Here is a 22,634-nt window from a genome sequence, read left to right on the forward strand (position 1 = left end):
AAAGCATTTCATATTATTAAACGAGAACAAATCAGATAATATTGAATGTATTGTGAAAGTGAACTGACCTTTTCATGTTGTGTAGGTAACAATTTAATATTTTATCAAGTCTCCTTGAGCTTCACGGCACAGTCTAAGACGGGTAGGCATACTTCCTGTCAGAGAGGTTAGTGTCTCGTGAGTTATGCTGTCCCAGTATCGGACCACTTCTCTCTTCATGTCTTCAATTTTTGTCAACCCCTTTTGATTCACACATTCCTTCATCATCCCCCAAATGTTCTCAATGGGATTTAAGTCAGGACTATATGCAGGAAATGGTAATGCAGTCACATTTTTCTCCTGAAACCACTGCTTGGCATGTTTTGCGGTGTGTTTAGGATCATTATCTTGCTACAAAAGCCAGTCATTTCCATAAAACACATGTGCACTTGGAAGGAGAAAATTATCTAATATGTTAGTGTAGCGTTGACTTGTCAGATTACCCTCAAACACACACAGCGGGGTCGTTCCTAATAAGGATATGCCTCCCCATACATGAAACTTTGGGCTGTATTTAGGTCGTCGATACAACGGTGCTGACGCAGACTTTGTCCATATTTTCACATTATTGGGATATACCCATATTGAGCTTTCATCAGTAAAAATCACATTTTCCCAGTCAAAGTATTCATGTGCCAAACACCGCTCAACACGCCTGTCTTTATGTTCTTGTTTCATGAGAGGAGAAGGAATTCCAGTCTTTTTCTCCCATCCAAGATCAATCAAATTTCTTCTAACTGTAGATTTTGATACAACTGTTGATCCCCTTTCTATCATTTCATACCTGATGTTGGAGATGCTTGCCCTTTGCTTTTTAGACGCTAAAATTCCCAGCCGGACGCGATCTGAGAAGTCCAATTTTCTGGGTCTCCCTGCTCCTTTCTGGTGCCCAAAATCCTTTCCCTCTTTAAAATTCTTCCTAATCCTATACACAGTAGAAAGAGGAGTTCCTGTTCTCTCTGCCAATGTATTTACATCATCAATTCCTTGATTACACAACTCAAAAATCAACCTTCTTTTATCTTCAGCAGACATTGTTGACAGTGCTGAGGAAAATGACGTCTGCTACAAATTCAGGGGAGGTAACTCTAATTGTACTATACTCAGTAGGCCAAGATGAGTTACCTCCTTTATACCATTACTTAGTTTTAAGTATCAGTGAATCAGTTGAGGTGTTAGGATAGCTCAAAGTAAGAAGAAAAATTCTCAATAATTATGAACCAGACTATATATCTAGTATAAGTGAATACACTTTTGAAAATACACTTCTCCAAGTTGACTGAAGAACTAGTAAGAGTAACGAGTTTCTTTAATTAGAGCATTCACGCAATCTACCTTTCTAGTGAACGTTAAGACCTGCTGCTCCTTTCCAAGTGCTGGGAAAATAATAAGTTGAACAAATATGTTAGAGGTCTGCTACTTAGCTTGAGGTCATTGTAGAGGTCTAGTGCCTCTACCACCCGGACCAGGTGCCTCACTAATACCTATATATACAACAATATATCGTTAACATCATTACTATCGATGTGTACGTCGGTGAGAAGGTTTTCTAACTTAATAATCCTATTTATTTCCATGTTATAATACGTCAACGAATAACAGGCTAGGGTGCGTTTCACGAGGGCTGATCTGGTTTATGTTGTGGTCTGCAGTGTACGTACTTCAAGAGTTGCCTCCCATCGATTATATTCCGTCATGACTGAAAACAAAATAAATGCGATGAAAATCTGGTGACTAGTTTGGAAAGAAGGGTAAGACGTGAATAAAATTGATTCATTCGGTTTAAGGCAAGGGCGTATCCGGAATGCACTTCAGTATGTACTGTTGTATCCATTCGCGTGATGTATACACCTAGCATGTGCAAGGTGCGCATGCAGACTTGACTCAGCCAGAGCATCGTAATATACGCACAAGTAAAGGCGCCAGGACCACGTAGGTTTTAATTATTCCATCAACAAAATCAGAAAACTGCCCTACGATTGCATTTATTACAGAGTTGTGAACATTAGGAATATAACATGAAATATAAAAAGTATTTTAATGTCGTGTATACCTGATCGCCAATCATTTGAAATTATTTATAGTGTTATGTAGATCTAACCTGATGGCAGGGATGCTTAGCCTTATGTTGGATTTCATTTACGCTGGACATTTTTTTACTTTTCAGTTAGAAGTAGTTAGAGGTGGTGGGGGAACCTAGTCCACTGTCCAAAACAGCTCATCACCCCTCAGCCAGAAGGGATTATTATCAATATGTTTTGTGCAAGCAGTTTTTCCATAAACCTTGTCCACCTGAGTAGTTAGTCAGTATAATATTCTTTTAAAATTATACCTATTGGGTTTTTTTTATCATGCTAATATACAAATATTTGCTATTACAAACTACATGTATAACAGTTTATTTGCCATGGTTGCATGTGGTTATACTTTTGAGTTTGAAATTCTTATGCCTTCACATTTCAAATTCACATGAAAAATGCATTATATGGATATTCTAATATTTGTACATGGAACCAAAGGTGGATTCAAGGTTCAAACTAAACACCAGCCGCTTACTTGGATTGTAAGACACAGGAACCAAATCGGAACAGAAATGTGTAGCAGGGAATTTGAGACCATGGCTCATTGTTTGTAGGGGTGATGAGGACAACCTGTGAGAAGAAACCAGCTCTCCTACTATCAGCTTCACCATGGCCCGCCCAAAGGAACAGGTTTCAAGGACGGTCACTGGGTATCAGAGTGCTGCATTTCTAGATAAATGTATCAAAGAAAAAGATCGTGTCAAAGCCAAATTAGCACAACAACTGCGGGAGGATGTTTTATGGTAAATTTTCATGATGATTTTGCATGCGTGAACAGGGAGTGGGAAAGGCAGGGGCCATGGGCACATTTTGCACATTTTAATGAAAAATAGCCCATTAAAATTTTGAAGTTTACCATTGATACAAGGGCAGTGGCCCATTCTAAAATCAGAAAATGGTGAATAATCCTGAAAATGGCCCATTGTCAAAGTTGTCTTTCCTAATCCCAGGGTGATCAATGGAGGTGTCAACATGATGTAATATCTTATTTGATTTGCAACAGACAAATTTTGTTTAATTATTTTCTTAAATAACTTTTAGATGCATTTTAGTGTGACATGTACAATTTCCTGTCTGTGATCAGGCAGTGATGCGAATGAGTGACCGCCTCTCAGGTTGTCACTTGTACACATAATGGGGACCATCTCACTCACTTACACAATGCACCCACTACTGATGACATTTAGTCCAGTGTCGACAACCCTCATTCATGTCAGTCAGAACTTGAATAACTCGAGGATTTGCACAGCTGTGAAAAGCATTTGAATTTAACTAAGTACCATGGGCTTGATTTTGGTCATTTAACCATCACAGTGATATAATGTTATTGACTATTCTTGAAAAGTGCTGGGATGTAAATTAATTTGTCTAGCATTAACAAAATCAAGACTGATATTTGTTAATGATCAAATTCTATTGGATTGTGTTGCTACTGATTACTGAAAAATACGGCACCTTAGGCTGAAACTGTTGATATATTATCATGTGTATTTCTACTGATTACTGAACAGGAGACACGTGGTGCTGCAACTGTTGTGCGGCATGTGTATTTGCTGTATATTTTGACACATGGATGTACTTTCAGCATGTTAAGTGATGAGATCCACACAGACCTGACAGTGACCAATGGCAGCAAGCGCATCCAAGCACACAGGGGGATCTTCCTAACAAGGTAGGTTTAGAACCATGCTGACATCATACTCAACATGAATGTGTCCATCCTCGATATCTCCAGGGTATACGTTCCAAAAAGTCCCCACTATACCCTAGACGCATCTACGGGTTAGCCCAATAATTTTATTACCTCCCTTTGCTGGCTCCACATTCTCACAGTAGCCAGTCAGCTGGGCTGCTGTTATAACCGGACTTGTTAGAGTCAACAGCGGTAGTAATCGCAACTGTGAAGGTTTGCTCGCAATGCAAGTCAGATTTTAGGGAAATCATACAAAGAAATTGTCAAGTCCAACATATGCAAGGTCTCCTTCTACCTCTTCCAGAGAACCTCTGTATGGTTTGTGTTGCCAAGTTTAATCTGTTAGATAATTTAAAGGTTGCTTGTGACCTTTTGAAAAGCGAAAGTGAGTTGTGATTGGTTTGTTCAACTTCCAAGCGTAGACACCTGATTGGATAAAAAGACAGCCAAGGGAGGTAATAAATTTATTTGGCAGAGCCGTAGATGCATCCAGGGTATAGTGGAGACTTATACCCTGGAACGTATACCTTGGAGATAGCAAGGATGGAACGTGTGTGGCAACTGGACAACCTCTACAGTTGGTGTGCAGTATATGTGAAATATAGTTCATCTGTACATTTTCAATTAATAGTTGTTTTAGTACATTGTCATTGAAAGAATGCCACGATCATGTCACCTAACTGAAGCATCTTGAATAAATAAAATTTTTCATCCAAATGCAATAGATGTTTTGCATCTTGTCCTATTTGCAGTAGATGTTGACACTGAATGCATACTGAACTAGACAAAAGGTTATAAAAACTATTCTTATATGACATCAGAATGACAAAACGTGTATCAAGTGAGAAAATCTCACTCTTCTAAAAAGGCATCCACAAGTGCTCTGTCATACTTGTTGGTGGTAATCACATTGATTATAATCAAGTTTTCAAATATAATGCTAAATATTAATCATAGGTTTTATCTTGATTTTTACATGTCAAGTGGGAATACGATTTGTGCAGTGCACACAGTTTGCTCACCTGATAACATGTATTAAAGTTTTTGCTTGCCATGATAAACTGCACAACTTTCACTAATTTCTCTGTTCAGAGTGCAGTCAAGACACTTTTTTGTGAGGTGGTCAGTGTATAAGTTATCCTCAACACTATCTCTATGGGACCAGTGTATTACTGGGAGCAGCAAGTTGTGTGGCCTGGGAGGTCACAAGTTTGTTGAGGTCGGTGTTAGGGATGGGCTGGTAGAGATATTCGTCAGTCATTGGAGATATGTCACTTGTATAAGTAGTGTTACCACCATCTTTATTTCAGGGTTGGTTCAATATTCCCAGAACTTCAAAATGATGCAGAAACTATCGTGTCATTGAACAACCTGAGTAACACCGATCTGGATACCCTGGTCAGGTAGGTGAAGGCCAGTGTGAGTGAGTGAGTTTTAGTTTCACGTCGCTTTTAGCCATATTCAAGCAATATCACAGCAATCCATACAGAAAATGGACTTCACACATTTTACCCTTGTGAGGAATTGAACTTGTGTCTGAGTCATGAGAAGCGAACACTTTACCCACTAGCCTACCCCGCCACCCCATGAAGGCCAGCAGTACATCCTATATGTCAGGTGAAAGCTCACTATCTTCTCTTCTGGGTTTCTGTCTACCTGTAATCACTGGTATTTGACAGGTGAAGTGTTAGCTGGATCAGTATGGTCATAAATCTTGTTGAAAGAAAATATCAGTACAACCTCACTGAATGCATCATCCATCTTTCCGATAAACCAATCAACAGACATATTTGTTTTATTACTGGATTAAAGGGGTAACCAAGTGGTTACAGCGTTCACTCATCACGCTTTAAACCCAGGTTTGATTTCCAACACAAGTACTATGTGTGAAGTCCATTTCTGGTTTTCCCTGCAGTGATATTACTGAAATATTGCTAAAAGGGGCAGAAAACTAAACTCATTCATTACTGTAAAAATCCAACTGCCCTTTACTGTTTTTTTCTGTTTGGTGCACCAGCTTACTTTGCAATGCATCCGTTCCTCCCATATGTGTGTTAAACATCTTTTTACAGTTATCTCTACCCGTGAAGATCCGCATTAGAATTGATTTTCAGTAACTCATGCTTGGTGTAATAGGCAACTAAAGGGATTGGGTGGTCAGGTTTGCTGAAATGATTAACACATGTCATCATATATCCCAGTTGCGTAGATCAATGCTCATGCCGTTGATCACTGGATTGTCAGGTACAGACTTGATTATTTACATACTGTCACCATATTGCTACACTCAACCCCAGTTATCTCCCTTAGCACTGTCTATATGAACATAGCAATGCACATTATCTCCGTTTATACTGCAGTGAAAATATTCTCATAGAAATTGACCACATGGGCTTGTATTGCTGGAAATAATATGTCATGGGTCCAACAAGCCTACACTGAAATCCATACACATATGTAAAGAAGGAAAAGGATGTAACTTGCACAAAGTTGTCCAACATCCCACTCTTGATTATGGGCGAATTCTGGGTGGGACATTGTGGAACATACAGCCGCAATCCTTACGGAAATATAACCAGATAAGTTCCCTTTCGAATGAATCTAAAATTATCAAAATCGGTGCATTGTGTACCGAGTAACTTTGCTTGGAAATTGGGAAAAGACAGCTTTTTCATTTGTACGCCAATAACCTGCCTACGAAAACCATCGCCTCTCGGGGAAGAAATATGATGTATGTCCCTTTAAAACACCTGATTGGCTAAAAACATAACATTGTCGTTACATCCCTTTCCTTCTTTATATATGTGTATGGATTTCAGTGCAGGCTTGTTGGACCCAGGACGTATTATTTTCAGCAATACAAGCCCCTGTGAAATGGACATTATGCCAGGTACATATCCTCAAAAGTGCACTTATTTTCTTCTTCTTGTGTTTTCCATATCAATTTATAACTTAGTTATCCCTCACACATTTCAGTAGTCTCTACGTATATGTTGTTATTTTGGTGCAAGAATCATTGGGTTTGAGAAGTTTGTCTCACATAACTGCAAATATGGCAGTGATATCCAGTCATATGAAATTTGCTGCTTTTTATACTTGCATGTTTATGATAATAACATTATAGTCTAAAGTGGCATGTTTTGTCATTTGAATGTTTTGTATTCAATTATTAGTATTTTTAGATTACAGTGTGGTATTCGGATTGTGTATATATGGAATGAGGCAGATCACCTCTCATGGGATCAATCAATAACATTTCATTTTAGCTGACTATTTATGTACTGTCCTCATACTGAGGAAGGCTGTGATGCACACATGCATAATCATTCCTACGTTTCACACTGTACCTGAGATATGCAGGCCTGTTGACCCTAATGTCAACATCTGGTGTTACAGGGAGGTGTACTACGTGGAGAATGTGCTCTACATGCACTCCTACAGGGACGGTCTGTTCCAGCTCAATGGTGATCCTCAACACACCAAGGGGATAGGTGAGGAGGACCAACTTCTCTACCATCATACACTTCTAGTAGAGTCTGTCTTATGAACTAAAATGGTTCACAAGGGAAAGATGTGTTGAGAACTGACTTGGAAATGGGTGTATATATTTTCATCTAGCTTTTCCTGACATTCATGATGGCCAACAGGCAAATTAAAGTGTTACAAACATAGATTTCATGTATATAGGGACAATTCTGGACCAAATAAGGTTGTTTTACAGGGAATGTTGCATTGGAGGGTTGTCAGTTTAGACTGAGTCCACTTTATTAAGATGTGCAGACTGTGTGACAAAAAGCAGATGGAGTAAACTTACACAGTACAGATGTACAGTATCTTCATTGGACTGTGCAAAATGTGACAAAGGGTGGCAGAATAAAACTCAGAGTAGAATAGTGGCAGAGTACTGGCAAACAAGGATAAGTTGGACCGGCACAGAGAACATGTTTATGAGAAGTAGGCAGTGCATGACGTAGAGCCAATCTATTTGGTTTGTAAAAGAGAGCAGATATAGGCTAGTGCATGTGCAGTGCATGATGATGAAATTGATGAAATTGCACTACACTTGATTACAGACAAACTCAGACCATTTTGCTTGAAATAGCACATGCCAGTGGGTGGCACTCATACATACTAATACAGGTCAATTGTCAGGTTGGTGCTCAACTTACCCTTGTTTGCTAGTAAGTTCTTTCAGCTGACCAGTGTTTGTCCTGTTTCCAGAGAATGGGGACGTGGCGCCATTGAGCATTGAGGAGGTGATTCTAGAGGACGGACACAATGGAGAAGTGGGAGACGTACTGAAGGAGAAGCTCCCAGGCAGTAAACTGAAACCGGTAATCATGTTCATACTGTGTCTGCTTCATCATAGAAATGGTTGGAATGGGGATTTTTTTCCTTCTGTTAAAAATTAGAAATTTCTGAGTCATCATGACACATGGTGTCATGAGAAGGAGTAATGGATACTAGTATGTTTTGGGTCAACTTTTTGGGAACTTTCATCGAAACATCAACTGTGATCGTTTGATAAGGACAAAGAGAAAAAAGATTCAGGCAAGGCAGGTCAGGTATTTAATCAGCACTGAGCAGTTACCTGCCAAACATTAAACTAAGTAGTTTTAAACAACAGCAAACTACAAGTTAAGATTATCTGAATTAAAGGCCAGTAGCCATGCATCAACAATGACACAAGTCATCCAATACTCAGGCTTTCTTCTTCAGGGCAAGCACTGATTTCGGCCAATATAATTGTAAAATGTTTCTTTTTGACATTTTTTAACACCACATGAAATTGTTCATAGTAAGATGTATATAATTATGAATATGATATGGATTATGATGATTAAGTGAGTGAGTGACTTGAGTTTTTTTGTTGCTTTTAGCAATATTCCAGCAATATCACAGCAGGGAGACCCAAAATAGGCTTCACACATTGTGGCCAGGTGGCAAATCAAACCCAGGTCTTTGTTTTTAGAATATTTCTCTTCCAATTGCTGTATACAGATTCTTTTAAGTTACTACATGGAGTTCTATAGAACTTGATGATAGGTTCGTGGATTAAAATATGTGGGAGAGATGTTTGTTTTGATGACACTGTTCAGGGTCATCTCCATATGTTAGCAATTCCTTTGGAAAAAGTACAATGAGAATGAAAGAATTGTTGTCAGGTGTTCATTAATAACCTGTTCTTTTTCTGTAGAAATCCTCCTTGGAGGGTATATATAAGCATAATAATGTCCAATTTAAAACCTACAACAGTTGTAACTATATTTTAATCAAAATATTTTCAAAACGAAAAACACATTTTTGTCTTTTGAGATCACCCCTTCAGCACCCCGCAGGGCCCCAGGTACCTCTAGCCTACCTCTCACGTCATGATTGTAGGTTTTAAGTTGGACATTTTATGCTTATATGTACCCTAAGTAGGACTTTCTTCAAGGAATCAATAACCTCAACATGTTTGAATGAATTTTTATCCAATGAGGTCAAAGGTGTGAATGTGACTACTGTTTTAATTCAGGATACCATTCTGGATGAGGAGATCCTCCCAGCTGAAGTGCCTTTGACGCAAGCTTTGCCCACTGTCAGTTCCAATGAGAGTGCTAACCTCAGTGACACTGACTCTAAATGTGAAGTACCAGCTGCTGACGCTGATCTGGAACAGGAGAACAGCAAGCTGGAGGACTCAACCAATGGAATGGCAGCTGAGACTGATTCTCCAGTGTTAGATGAGTCCCCTGCTGACCGGCAGACAGAGATGCCGCCCAGTCGGACCCTGCCTTATGACACATGCAGCAAACTGGGCACGGACCTTCTGAGGATGTTTCTAGAGGAGATCGGCTGTGACACAACACTGGTTGTGGCAGGGCAGGAGTTCAAGGCACACAAGTAAGGAGACACTGGTGTGATGCCTTGATGTTAATATGTGAACGTGTGTGTCAAATTTATACATGTGTCACATTTCTTGTAATCGTGAATCGAAGTGAGGATATTGCACCAATTATCTCATGGATTGGTTTGGTTTGGTTGTTGTTTAGCACCGTACTGAGCAATATTCCAGCTATATGGTGGCAGCATGTAAATAACCATGTCTAGACCAGACAATCCAGTGATCAACAGCACGAGCAACAATCTGCACAATTGAGATATGATGACAAGTCTGACCACCCAATCCCATTAATCACCTCCTACAACAAGCTTGGGTTACTGAAGATCAATTCTAACCCAGATCTTCACAAGTAAATTATCACATGAGATTCATGAAATTAGTATGACACAAACATAGACAAGGGGATTAGTGGCAGTAAAATTTGGGGGGAACCTAGACATGGGGACAAATGTTTTGTTTGGCCATTCATTTTTTGTATGATCGTTTACAAAAAGGTCAATGTAGATTGGCCAGCGTATGTTTCATAGTTTATATGACAATTTAATGAGTGAAAAACAAATAAGTTCTAAATTTGGAAAGAAATTTCAGCAGATTCAACCACCTTTGTATACACCGACAAGCATAAACGTTTTCTCTCCAGTACAAATTGTCTGGAACACTCAGTTTTCACTTATACTGACTACATGCACCAGTTAATAGCCATGCCACTTGATAATATTGCACATAACATCTTTAATTGAGATTACACAATGCCATTTAGAAAGTGGTCAGGTGTACCATGTGATATATAGGATTACACTCTCTTGGTAAAGTACAAATTCTAGTACTTTTTTGAGTTGAGTCCCATTCGGAATTCAAACCCATGTCCCCAGAGTCAGACGCCTAATCACCAGCACACAAAGTTAGGTGCCTAACCCACTCAACCACAGCGACTTCCATAAAAAAAGAACACTTATCAGAGGAGAGGTGTATACAAAGCCCACTGTCTAGACTACCAGTTGTACAATGTTCATTTGTGTGGAAGTTGTGGTGGCTGAGTAGGTTAGACGGCTGATTTTTTGTGTTTTCGGTTAGATGACTCACTCTGAGAGCATGGGTCCGAATCCAGGATGGGACTCAACTAAAAAAAGTGCAAGAATTTGGGCCTAGATTTTCGAAGCTCTCTTAGCGATAAGATAGTCGTCAGTTAATGTTAATGTATGACACTTACGATTATCTTAGCGCTAAGAGTGCTTCAAAAATCGAGGCCTTGGACTTAACTAAGAAAGTGTAATCCTTAACATAATATATGTTATCGTTAATTTAGTAGTTTTGTGAACAGATAAATAACACATTTATATCAGGTATATTAGTCAGCATGCACTATCTGGGTAAACTGAGTATGATCTGTTATGTATTGCTGTAGATACCTGCTAGCTGCTCGGAGCAGATACTTCGACGCCATGTTCGGGGGACTATGGTCAGAAAGTGGTGCTAACAAAGTCATTCTTGAGGGGTAAGCCATTACGTATATCTATTGCTGTAAGTGGCGTGCAGGAATAAAAGCTAACCGATTTTCCACATATACTTTCCCTGAACTGAATTTCTGTTTGTAAATTTGAGATCGGTTGAATTAGTTTCCTGTTTTACTGATGTCATACATCATGTGATTTTGAATAAAGACTAACAGATTTTTCCTCGTATACATTCCCTGAATACATTTTGTAAATTTCTGTGTGTAAATTTGAGATTTTTAAAATGAACATGCCCTTTTCAGTGTAATCATTGCTAATTGTTTCTTGTGTAATGATCACATGTGATTGTTCTCCAGTGTGTCACCCTGTGCTGTAGAGCAGGCCCTTCTGTATTTGTATGGAGGTGTCATTGACATCATTGAGCCGTGTGAGCTGACGGAACTCATCCAGGTGGCTGACATGTACGGTCTGGAGGGACTCAAGGACGTTGTGTGCTACCACGTTAAGAAGGACAGTTGTCACTTCTACCATAAGGTGGGTGTTGTGTCTGTATAAGTCAGAGGTCTTACCACTGAACGACAGTCCACTACGATAGTTGTAAGTCTTTGTTGATGTATGGGAGTTACGCTCATCTTAGCGGTCGTTTTTGTCAGGGGGCCAATGTTTGGAAAGGAGGAGTTGAGCTTGTGAAAAACAAACAACCCACCTTTGTTGGGATTAGTAAAACCGTGGTATTTTGCTTTCAGTTCAGTATACCATATTGGAAACCAAAAGTCATTATGTCTGTAATGTGATTGGTTGAAAAACATGATCAAATGGTATTCGATTCCCAGAAACTGCAAGACTATTCACTGCGTATTGACAGGTAGAAACATCGCAAACAATTGTTTTGTTGTGTCATCCACTGTGGTGACACCATTTTCAAGAGGGAGGGATGGGCTTCGTTTCTGGAGCACAACTCAAAAACTGTTCAATATTTTTCAACAAAACTTGACAGATATGTGAGGCCGACCCCAAAGTGGTGCCTTTTGCTGTTTACAGATTTTTGTCATGTCTATTTTTACTGGTTTCCTTGGAAACAATTCAGACTTAGTTACTTAGTCTCAAAAGAGAGGGATGGGCTTCATTTCTGGAGCACAACTCGAGAACTTTTTGATGCCTTTCAGCAAAACTTATCATATATGTGAGGCGGACCCCAAAGTGGTGCCTTTTGCTATTTACAGTTCTTTTTCATAGAGATCGTCCTTGGGGTACATATATGCATTTTCTGCTGCCAGAAAATGTCGCGTGACAGTTGTATCAATGTTTTAATAAAATATTGTACAATAAATCTTTTTTTTGTTCATTATACGGCCCCTCACCATGTGGAGTCAACCCTCTGCCCAACATGCACAGACAACCAGGTAAGCATCTAAGCCCGTATCATCATTCCTTCTGCTGCATTATGCAGTGAACAGAATTGCGGGGAGGTGGGTGTCCCTACCCCAAGGACAATTCTCTTCAAAGAAATGGAAACCTCTACAGGTTTGTCTAATTCTTTTTCATAGCTATTGTCCTTGGGGTACATATAAGCAAAAACTCAGACTCCCAAAGACCGGAGGCCAGGGCGGAGGGAATCATTCCTTCTGCTGTCACCGTGCTGTATGGACATGCTGGAAAAGATTGAACAAGTTACACTCTTCTTTAGCATACTTTGAAGATATCTGAGTCGGGGAGGTTGAGGAGTCCGAGGGAGCTTTCCACTTTTCCTCGGCCTTACAGGAAGTGCGTCAACGTATCCAACATCAACGAAGCCAGTCTTCACATCAATGTCTTTGAACTGAGAACTGTGCGGTTGGCTCTCTGGATCTTGTCAGGGGCCAGGTGGTTCATCTTCAGTTGGACAGCCGTACGGCCATGACTTACATTCTGAAGCAAGACGGCACGGTGTCCCAAGCGCTCCATCGGATGAGCGTCCGGTGGGACAAATCAGATACCCGTGTTCTGCTCTCGAATACCTGACCAGAGGGCGTTGGCGTCGGATGCCTTCCTGCTGGATTGCATTGGACAGGTTCTGTGGGTGTTCCCACCACTTCCCTTGATTCTCCGGGTCCTCTCCCAGCTGTCCACCCAGCCAGCTCTTTTGCTTGTGCTTCTAGCACTGCTTTGGCCATCACGGAGCTGGTTTCCGGTAATTCTCAGGTTTCTGGCTCAGCCTCCTGTTCTTTACCTCTGTGACTGGACATTGTCACTCAGGACGGCGCGCCACAGCCCAATCCACGGATTCAGTGGGTGGCTTGGCCTCTGTCAGGTCTAGCCGTGAGGCATGCGGAATTCCTGCAGCAGTAGCAGACACAATTTTGGCTTCGATGTTGGATGCGACAAACGTTCAGTATGACGATAGGGGGATTGCAGATCCCTTTTCTGCGGATTTAGTCTGTGTATTGGAGTTTTTGCAAGCTCGTTTGGAAGAAGGCTTGGCGGCTTCAACCATTTGTGGCTACTCCACTGCTGTTTCCACCTTTCACACCCCTGTTGATGGTACTCTTCTGGGGCAGCACCCTCTCGTACAGCGCTTTTTAGCTGGCATGTATCAGGTTCGACCTGCTGTCAGGCATACCAGCCCACCTTGGGATTTGTCAATCGTGCTTGATTGGCTCTCTGGTCCTACTTTCTCACGTCTGTCGGCTATTTCCATTCAGCTGTTAACATGGAAGGCCGTATTTCTGGTGGCGATAACATCTGGGGGAAGGGGTGGTGATTTACATGCCATGTGTGCAGCCCCGGGGCTGACTGTGTTTCACCCAGACCATGTCAGTATTCGCCTCCCGGATTCTTACCATCCGAAGATCGATCACACTTTCCATGTAACAGCTCCTAGCGATCTTCCTACTCTCACCCAGCCAAGGGATCTGTACGGGTACCCATCTGTTCTGCTGTTACGGTGGTGCGAAGGCTGGGTTGCCTCTCCTTAAGGGGTTGAAGGCTCACTCAGTCAGGGCAGTAGCGGCTTACAAAGCATTTGCACTGCCCATCGAAGAGATTTGCTCTCCTCCTATTTGGAACAGGCCTTGCACGATCATCAGGCACTATCAGTTTGATATGCACTCACATGAGCATGCGCGCTTTGCCGTACTGTTCTCTCCAGTGGACAGTGTCCTGCCACCCTGGCCGAGTGAGTCTTGGTTGATTGACAGTTGACGCTGCTGATGTACTGCGTAAAAGTGCATATCTCCACTGTTGACGTATCCCATGACTGCGATCTCGATCGATTTGTTGTCAGTCTTCGGTTGGGTTTTCACAATGTGGGCAGGGAAATCACAATGTTTGCACTTTTACAGTGCTATTTATATCATTCTTAGCTCAGAGGTCGGTATCGGTGTGGTTGCTCCCTGTTGGTTCTCTCCCATATTGCCTCTCGCGGAAGTGCATTGGGAGTACACAGGTGAGAATTTTATGCATAAGTTAATTTTCGTAATTGCTATCGCTATAATTATGTGCTGAAACATAATTCCCTCCTCCCTAGCCTCCGGTCTTTGGGAGTCTGAGTTTATGCTTATATGTACCCCAAGGACGATCACTATGAAAAAGTAGAGGTTTCCATTTCTTAGAAAAGAATCGTTCTTGGGGTAGGGACACCCATCTCCCCGCAATTCTGTTCACTGCATTATGCAGCAGAAGGAATGATGATACGGACTTGGATGCTTACCTGGTTGTCTGCGCATGCATGGCAGAGGGGTGACTCCATGTGGTGAGGGGCTGTATAATGAACAAAAAAAGACTTCTTGTTTATTGTACAATATTTTATTAAAACATTGATACAACTGTCACGTGACATTTTCTGGCAGCAGAAAATGCATATATGTACCCCAAGGATGATTTTCATCAAAGAATTGGAAACTTCCACAGGTTTGTCTAAATTTTTGCGATTGATCTTTATCTGCGTTTCCATGGAAATGATTCGGACTTACTCTGAAAGGGAAGCTTGGGCTTTGTTTCTGAAGCATAACTCGAAAACATCTTGATATCTTTCAGCAAAACTTGGCAGATATGTGAGCAGACCCCAAAGTGGTGCCTTTTGCTATTTACAGGTTTTTGTGATTGATCATTTTCTGGGTTTCCACGTAACCAATTTGGCCTTTTTCCTCAGCACAAGTCAAAAAACATGAAATTTCTTTCAGCAGAACCTGGCAGATATATGAGGCAGATCTTGAAGTAGTGCCTTTTGCTGTTGACAGATATTTGGCATTTATATTTTTCATTATTTCCATGGAAACAATTTGAACTTAGTCTAAAAAACCATCAAGTAACTGTCAGATGATTTGTTCTTTCAAATATGTGGGGGCTGGGGGGGATACGTCATCTTCTGACGAGTCTTGTTAACCTTTTTTAAACCTCTTTGTAAAATGTCTAGAAATCAAATCAAAATTTTTTTGCCAAAATCTATGCATTCCGTAAGGTTTAGCTCTCGTCAGTTTTCTGCATCTATCAATCCTAGAGTTATATTGATGGGCTTTGGAGACTAAATAAATGAAGTATGCAAGCCGAAGCATTTCCTGAAGAAATGTGGATTCTTTGAGTTTTTTGCCTTGTTTGACAGTTGTTACTGATATTGAAAAAGTGGATTTGACTTCTTTTTCACCAGCATGGAGGCTTGATATGTGGCTGTATTTTGTTTTTACAGGCATCATTGGAATTAAATTATTTGTAATAAATGTCAGTTTTATGAAATGAATTCCAAATGGTGACTCCTGTAATGAATGCGCAAAAGAATGAGATATGTTTCTATTTCACCATGATCATGGAAGAACTGTCCTGTTCCTCTAGCCGTGCCCAGCTTGTGCAACCACTGCAGCCCATGCCCTCACTCTGTCGGTCACCTTCAGACTGGAGGAAGTGAAAGATCGGACCTTCAAGTGGATGAACAAGTTCTTCACCAAGATTGTAGCCACCAAGCAGTTTGCAGGAATGCCAGATCCAGTACTGGACATGTGCAGTGACTTCATGATAGAACAGCTGGTAGGTGTACACAGGTTGCAAGAACACCTGACCTTGTACTTGACTTGTTAGATGTACTTGACGTGTTTATGATGCATAATTGTGTGTAGATGGGGGATATGGAGAAAATAGACCCCAGGAAAAACGTACCCCCCAAAAATCAAGAAAACAGCCACTGCACAGGAGAGAACGGCCTCCGAACTCAGAGAAAACAGCCTCTGTTGCCTAGAGAAACTGGCCAGCAAAGTTGCATTAAAGGAGTTGATATGATTATATATATGGCGATTCACTTCATTGCGGATAAGCTTTTAAGAATTGATTTTTTTCTAGTTTCCATCTCCACAGTGCTTTAATCTTGTTACGATAGTCACAATCAACCAACCAATTTGATTGATTGTTTATTTTGCAAGTAAGATTAGTTCATGATAGAGAAGAAGAGTAATAAGGTAGTGTTTACGTTGACACGCGGGTTAGCAGTCCAAATTCAAACTTTAGTTCTTTGTTAAGTTTAAAACATTTGAATTTAATTTGTAGTTTTGATTTTATATCTGAGATAAACTAGATGTTTCTTAGTCCTTCGGTGCCTTTAATTATCATGAAATTATAACTTGTTTTTTGTCACGATATGATTGAAATATTGCTAGTATGACTTAAAATTCTTGTTAAGATATCCAATCGCCTGCCTGTTTACTGATGGACATGAGAGAAAGAAAACATACATACTTTCACAGCCAACCACTTAGTAATGTTAACATGTTCTTCAGTGTGTTTATTGAATAATTAATTGTTGATGTGAAGGCGAAAATCCGAAATAATCCTTTCTGGTGGGCTGCTGCTAGTGTTGTGGATGTAATGTAATGTGATGTGATGTGATGTGATGTGATGTGATGTGATGTGATGTGATGTGATGTGATGTGATGTGATGTGATGTGATGTGATGTGATGTGATGTGATGTGATGTGATGTTGTAGTTTACTTTGCTCTTGTATTGTTCAGAAACAAACAAATGATGATTGGTAAATAAATAATGCATACATACAATTTGTAAATGTACAGAATGAAACTGTACAATGACCGTGTTATCATTGTAATTATGATATTTATTTAGAGATGAAAAAAGTAAAATACATGCAGTTTTCTGTTTTATAGAATGGCCATTTTCTCTAAAACCAGAGGCCGTTTTCTCTAGCAGTGTGGCTGTTTTCTTGTGAACGGTGGCCGTTTTATTGAATTTTTTTCTTGGCTTTTCGCTTGGGTCCATTTTCACTATAACTCTTTAGATGTATGCAAAATATGTAGCTCCTGACATTTTTCTTGCAGACACATCAAACTGTGATAGACACAATCCTAGAGTGCCACAAACTCACCAGCAAGTTGCCCAGGGTGAAGTGGGCAGAACCTGTTTTGGAGCTCACCTCCAAACTGATGGACTGTGCTATTGACTTCACAAGTCAACACTTTGTGACAGTGGTGCAATCTCAGAGGTTCCTGTCTTCCGGAAAGGTAACTATCACAGATGATGGATAAAGTATTTGTTTCAAGTTTTGTCACATGTGAACCACCTCTGTGGTATAGTGGTTAGAGCTGCCACACTGAGATTGGAACCCCAGCCGCGTCATACCTAATTTCGTCAAAATATGGTACTTGTTGGCCCCTACCTGGCGCTTAGCTTTAATTGGTAGGACAAGGACTGGTTGGCTTGGAGTCAGTATAATGGATGAATAGGGTGTTCTGCTTGCCTGGCATTGTATCTCAGTGAGCTAGTGCTATAAAACCAGCTTCACTATGAGCTATCCACATACACATGCATACCGATACACATCATTATATGAGGGAAAATTTGTACATATGATGTTAAATCCCATTTGACCTCATCTCATCTATGTCACATAGTGACAAATTTTCCCTTTTTCTCTAACATTTTGAATACATCCTCACATTCAACTGGTGTAATGTTCAACCAGTGGACAGCAAGTAGAATATTCAAACGTATTTCTCACAAGAGTGAGTGAGCATGTTTTTACGCTGCTTTTAGCAATATCAGAGAAGGAACACTAGAAATGGGCCTCACACATTGTACCCATGAGGGGAATCAAACCCAGGTCTCCGGCTGACCAAGCAAACGTTTTAACCACTAGGCTACCCTACCTTTCCTCTCAGTAACCAGATTGTCAATATGACTGTTGAATGTGATACCTTCCAGGAGTGAGCGGACATTGTCACCAGGTACACATGTCCAACATGTTGCAGCATACCTAGACATTGGTTCCATATGGTAACTCCCCTAAGTAGTGTTGGGAATCAGAAACCAAATCCATTTAATCAATTATCGGAGGACTTGATGCAAACAATTGTCGATTATAATCAAAATATACACAGTCTATGTTTTCAACATCAATTATCTGTCAGTCACGTTTCTTGTCATAAGCAGTAAGTGCAGGATTAGTTAAAAACCATTCTTATTGTAATCACCGAGTTTGAGTGTTTTTCCCCATTTTTTTCTAATTAATGTTAATGTAATAATTCTATTTATTTATACAACAACTAATTATCAGTATATCTCATTATGATCCATCATTTTAGTGCATGTTTGTTGATGAATGCTTGTCAAATTTAATGGATGGTTTACTTCTCTCATATGTGTTATACTGAAACAAGAAAATTCCAGTTAATCAAAAATATGTTTTTTACCAGTGATAACTACTTTTAATCCTCCTTTTGATCGATTTTCAATTATTTTCTATCATCTGATCATCACTACTCTTAAGTTTAAATGAAAACCATCACATGCATTTCTAAAATGTTGAATGTGTTGAATAAAATATTTTCTTGCACCAGAATGCTGCCTGGAGCGTAAGCGTGTTGGAGGACATTTTCAGCAATGTGATTGATGCCCTTCCACCACAGAAAGCATGTGGAGCCTACTGTGCCCTGCTCCGGCTTCAGGAACACTCTATCAAGCACGAGTGTCCATGGGGGGAGGTGCGTAGTGTCATCCCTGTTCTTCATCACGATGCTGTACTGCACTTACTGCACCTAGGTCTGTTCTTCTCATACTGACGAGGACCTTTCGTTTCATCAAATTGTTATTCCACTGGGTTTAAAACATCTTTCCCCTCAACTTAGTTATGACAATTGTTAAAGACTCATGCATAATATGCGTCATATGCAAATCTTTGAAACACAATTCTCTGACCTTGAAGGTCAAGGTCACCCAGTATGAACCCTAGTCACATATGCAGGCACAATGAAACAAAGAGCATATATGACTAGTGTTGGTTTGTAGAATATAAGAGCAAAGTATAGATAGGAGCTGCCAGTGTGGAGCTATCTGCTGTTTTGTGGAGTTTTCCATGATCTACAGCCTTTTTTTATGTTGTATTGTCTTCAGTGGTTAAACTGTTTTAGATTTAATTTCTACTTTTAAATGTATCTGTTGTAATCTAGTTGTTTTACTGTCCTTTATTGTCAGATATCTTTATTTACTTTTGATTATTATCAACTCTTGATTTGTTCACTTGATTTATTTGTGATGTGGCTGAAATGTTATCAATGTGACAATTTTAACTCACTCACTCACTCACTCACCCACTCACTCACTCACTCACTCACTCACTCACTCACTCACTCACTCACTCACTCACTCACTCACTCACTCACTCACTCACTCAATTGTGTGTACAGGACATGCAGGCCTTGCTGGGCACACTCATCTCGTACAGCGAGACGTACATGAAGCACTACATCCACCAGGTGACATTGTCCCCGGATTGGAGGAACCTGCCAGCTGACATCAGGGAAAGGATTCTCAAAAGTAAGTCTCACACTTTCTGTCATAAGTTTTTTATTTCTAATTGGATTCCTGTTATGGTTTAATAGTTTTTTTGTGTGAGAGGTGAGTGAAGATGAGAGGGCTTGATATGTGGCTACCTTATATGAAAACTGTTTGATCATGTAGCCGTTTAGGAGACAAGATGTCAGCTCTCAGCTATTGACATCAGGTGACAACAGACTCTCAGCCAGCAACATACGATGTGCCTGATCAGTTGACAACCAGGTTTACGCTGCACTCAGCAATATTCCAGCTATATGGCGGCAGTCTGTAAATAATCTAGTCTGGACCAGAGAATCCAGTGATCAACAGCATGGGCATTGATCTATGCAACTGGGAACTGATGAGGTGTCATCCAAGACAGCGAGTCAGACCACCTGATCCCTTTAGTCGCCTCTTGCAACAAGCATAGTCGCCATTCATGGTAAGCATGCGTTGCTGAAGGCCTATTCTACCCTGAACCTTCATGGATCCACAACCAGCTGTCAGCTAGCAGCATATGATGTGCCTGATGAGGTCACAGCCAACTGTCAGCTGTCAGCTATGTTTTCTTCCTTCTTACCCAAGACAGCCTTGTATTATTGCTCACCTGTTATTTGAGATAATCTATGGCCAGCTGTGAATCAGATTTTGTTGTACCCAGAATTTCATTCAGATTTATTGTTTGATGTACTGCCTTGTTTTCTCATAGTACACTGTATGTTGTATCTTGTGTTGTAGGTGCCTCATATGTTTGTATAGAGCAGGATCTAACAGCCATGACACAACCACCACTGCTTTCTAACAAGAAGGTAAGTTTCTTAATATCATCAGTTAAGAAAAATTGTCTCTTCGCTGTGCAAGATTTGTGTTTCAAAACTCATTTGTTACATTTTTTAGTCTTACAACATTACTATCACTCCAAATGCTGCTATATACACAGTTCAAAACATCTGTAAATTGGTAACCCTTCAAGGCAGATTTATGCTACAATAAGTAGTTCATTGAACGGATTGACAAAGATATGTGATGTAATACAAACTTTTTCTTTACCAATCAAAACAGATGATTAGGAACATACTTAGACGTTCATGGTTGTACTCTGTACTGTATACAATATGTACATTCTTGTGAATCTAGCAAACACTGTCTTACTGATCCAAGATCTGTGCATTACACTAAATTTTCATTGCATTCCATTGGTTTTTTTCAGTTAAACAGAGATGGTCACAAAACAAGAGGCAAGCCCAAATCAAACAGCAGCAGGTCAGCTAGGACTGACCACACTTCAGACAGCTCCCAGAAATCAACTCAAGTAAGAAAAACACCAGACAGAACTGGTCTAGCCCAGCCATCACCCGGAAGGTCATCACCGAAAGATAAGGTCACAGTCAGGTCATCTGACCTGTCAAGGAGATCACCACTTCGACCCAGCTCACCTTTTGGGTCAGCTGGTTCACGGCCACAGTCAGCCAGGGACGGTATGCCAAGAGCACAAAGGTCACCTCCAAAGGTGTCTGGGAAGAGAGACAATGACTCAAAGCTACCGTCTGCTCATTATAATTCAAGGTCACAAGAACATCAACCGCCTAAACAAGCCACTCCATTACGACCTCCGTCAACATCGTCAAGGCTCCAACAGATGTCACGTGAATCACCACCCCCTAAACAGGCCACCCCATCTCGACTCCCATCAACATCGTCAAGGCTCCAACAGATGTCACGTGAATCACCACCCCCTAAACAGGCCACCCCATCTCGACTCCCATCAACATCGTCAAGGCTCCAACAGATGTCACGTGAATCACCACCCCCTAAACAGGCCACCCCATTCAGACCCCCACCAACATCGTCAAGGCTCCAACAGATGTCTAGCTACAGCTCCAGAGTGATGGAGCCAAGAAGTAGGCTCAGTTTGTCTCCTTCACCAGGCCTAGGAGGAGAATCATCAAGGTCACGTTTACCACAGCGGGTCATGCCATCACTGCGCCCAGCTCGAAGCACAGGTAGTCTCAACCGGTCATGTGACTTGAGGGAAAGCCAGCGAAGTGTATCAGCCAATAACCTTGATTTTGATGCGTGGGGACTTAGACGCCGTGAATACTCCATGACCAGTCTCGACACATTGGTACCAATACTGGAGACAGCTTTCACTATGCCCGATATATCAGATTTGGAGAAGTAGAAATCCAATTCCACACAGCATATGATTGACTTTTGTTATAAATTAATCCTGTGAGATTTTGGGCATTTGCGACACTTGGAGACAACAAAGGTTATATTTGCTTGATAGCGTACAATTTTAGCCACGAGAACATGTTTAACATGTATATAACATGCATGTATTATCAAACAGTGATCAAATGTGTTTTCATGCATTTATACAGACTTTTGATTTTGCAGGACATTTTCAATATTCAGAATGGATGCAGTTCTTTTTCTCATCAGGAAATCCTCAATGTGCCTACATGTAGGAGATAAACACTGTATAAAATACCATGTGGATTGTACATTTGTTTTGAAATTGAATAATATTCTTGCTCTTTATTTTAGATGCACATTATGTACAGTACCGGGTATAAACACGGTTGAGTCATTTCAGCTCTTCTTGTGACTGTGAGGATTGACTGGTCAGGTGCTTGGTGCATCATGTATTGTCTGGTTGTCAGGGGTGAGAAGAATACTCCGGTGG

General features: G+C 40.6%; 1 protein-coding gene across 1 annotated transcript; it reads left to right on the forward strand.

Moving 5' to 3' along the window:
* Positions 1-1,724: 1,724 nt before the first annotated feature.
* On the forward strand, positions 1,725-22,211 carry LOC137272349 (BTB/POZ domain-containing protein 8-like). The gene is made up of 15 exons (XM_067804717.1): positions 1,725-1,790; positions 2,675-2,863; positions 3,706-3,792; positions 5,124-5,216; positions 7,210-7,304; positions 8,035-8,147; positions 9,332-9,699; positions 11,106-11,195; positions 11,511-11,688; positions 15,961-16,152; positions 17,452-17,634; positions 18,970-19,113; positions 19,816-19,945; positions 20,684-20,754; positions 21,156-22,211. The coding sequence occupies exons 2-15, from the start codon at positions 2,730-2,732 to the stop codon at positions 22,125-22,127; spliced, it is 2,850 nt and encodes a 949-aa protein (XP_067660818.1). The 5' UTR covers positions 1,725-1,790; positions 2,675-2,729; the 3' UTR covers positions 22,128-22,211.
* The last annotated feature ends 423 nt before the right edge of the window (positions 22,212-22,634 follow it).

Source organism: Haliotis asinina, chromosome 2, assembly GCF_037392515.1.
Source record: "Haliotis asinina isolate JCU_RB_2024 chromosome 2, JCU_Hal_asi_v2, whole genome shotgun sequence".
Classification (NCBI taxonomy): domain Eukaryota; kingdom Metazoa; phylum Mollusca; class Gastropoda; order Lepetellida; family Haliotidae; genus Haliotis; species Haliotis asinina.

What these genes read in the sequence shown, in the direction of transcription:
- LOC137272349 (XM_067804717.1), top strand. Translation starts at nt 2,730, where the DNA reads ATGGCCCGCCCAAAGGAACAGGTTTCAAGGACGGTCACTGGGTATCAG. An exon ending in TCAACACACCAAGGGGATAG is followed by an intron (nt 7,305 to 8,034) that starts GTGAGGAGGACC and finishes TCCTGTTTCCAG; the next exon opens with AGAATGGGGACGTGGCGCCA. An exon ending in CAGGCAGTAAACTGAAACCG is followed by an intron (nt 8,148 to 9,331) that starts GTAATCATGTTC and finishes GTTTTAATTCAG; the next exon opens with GATACCATTCTGGATGAGGA.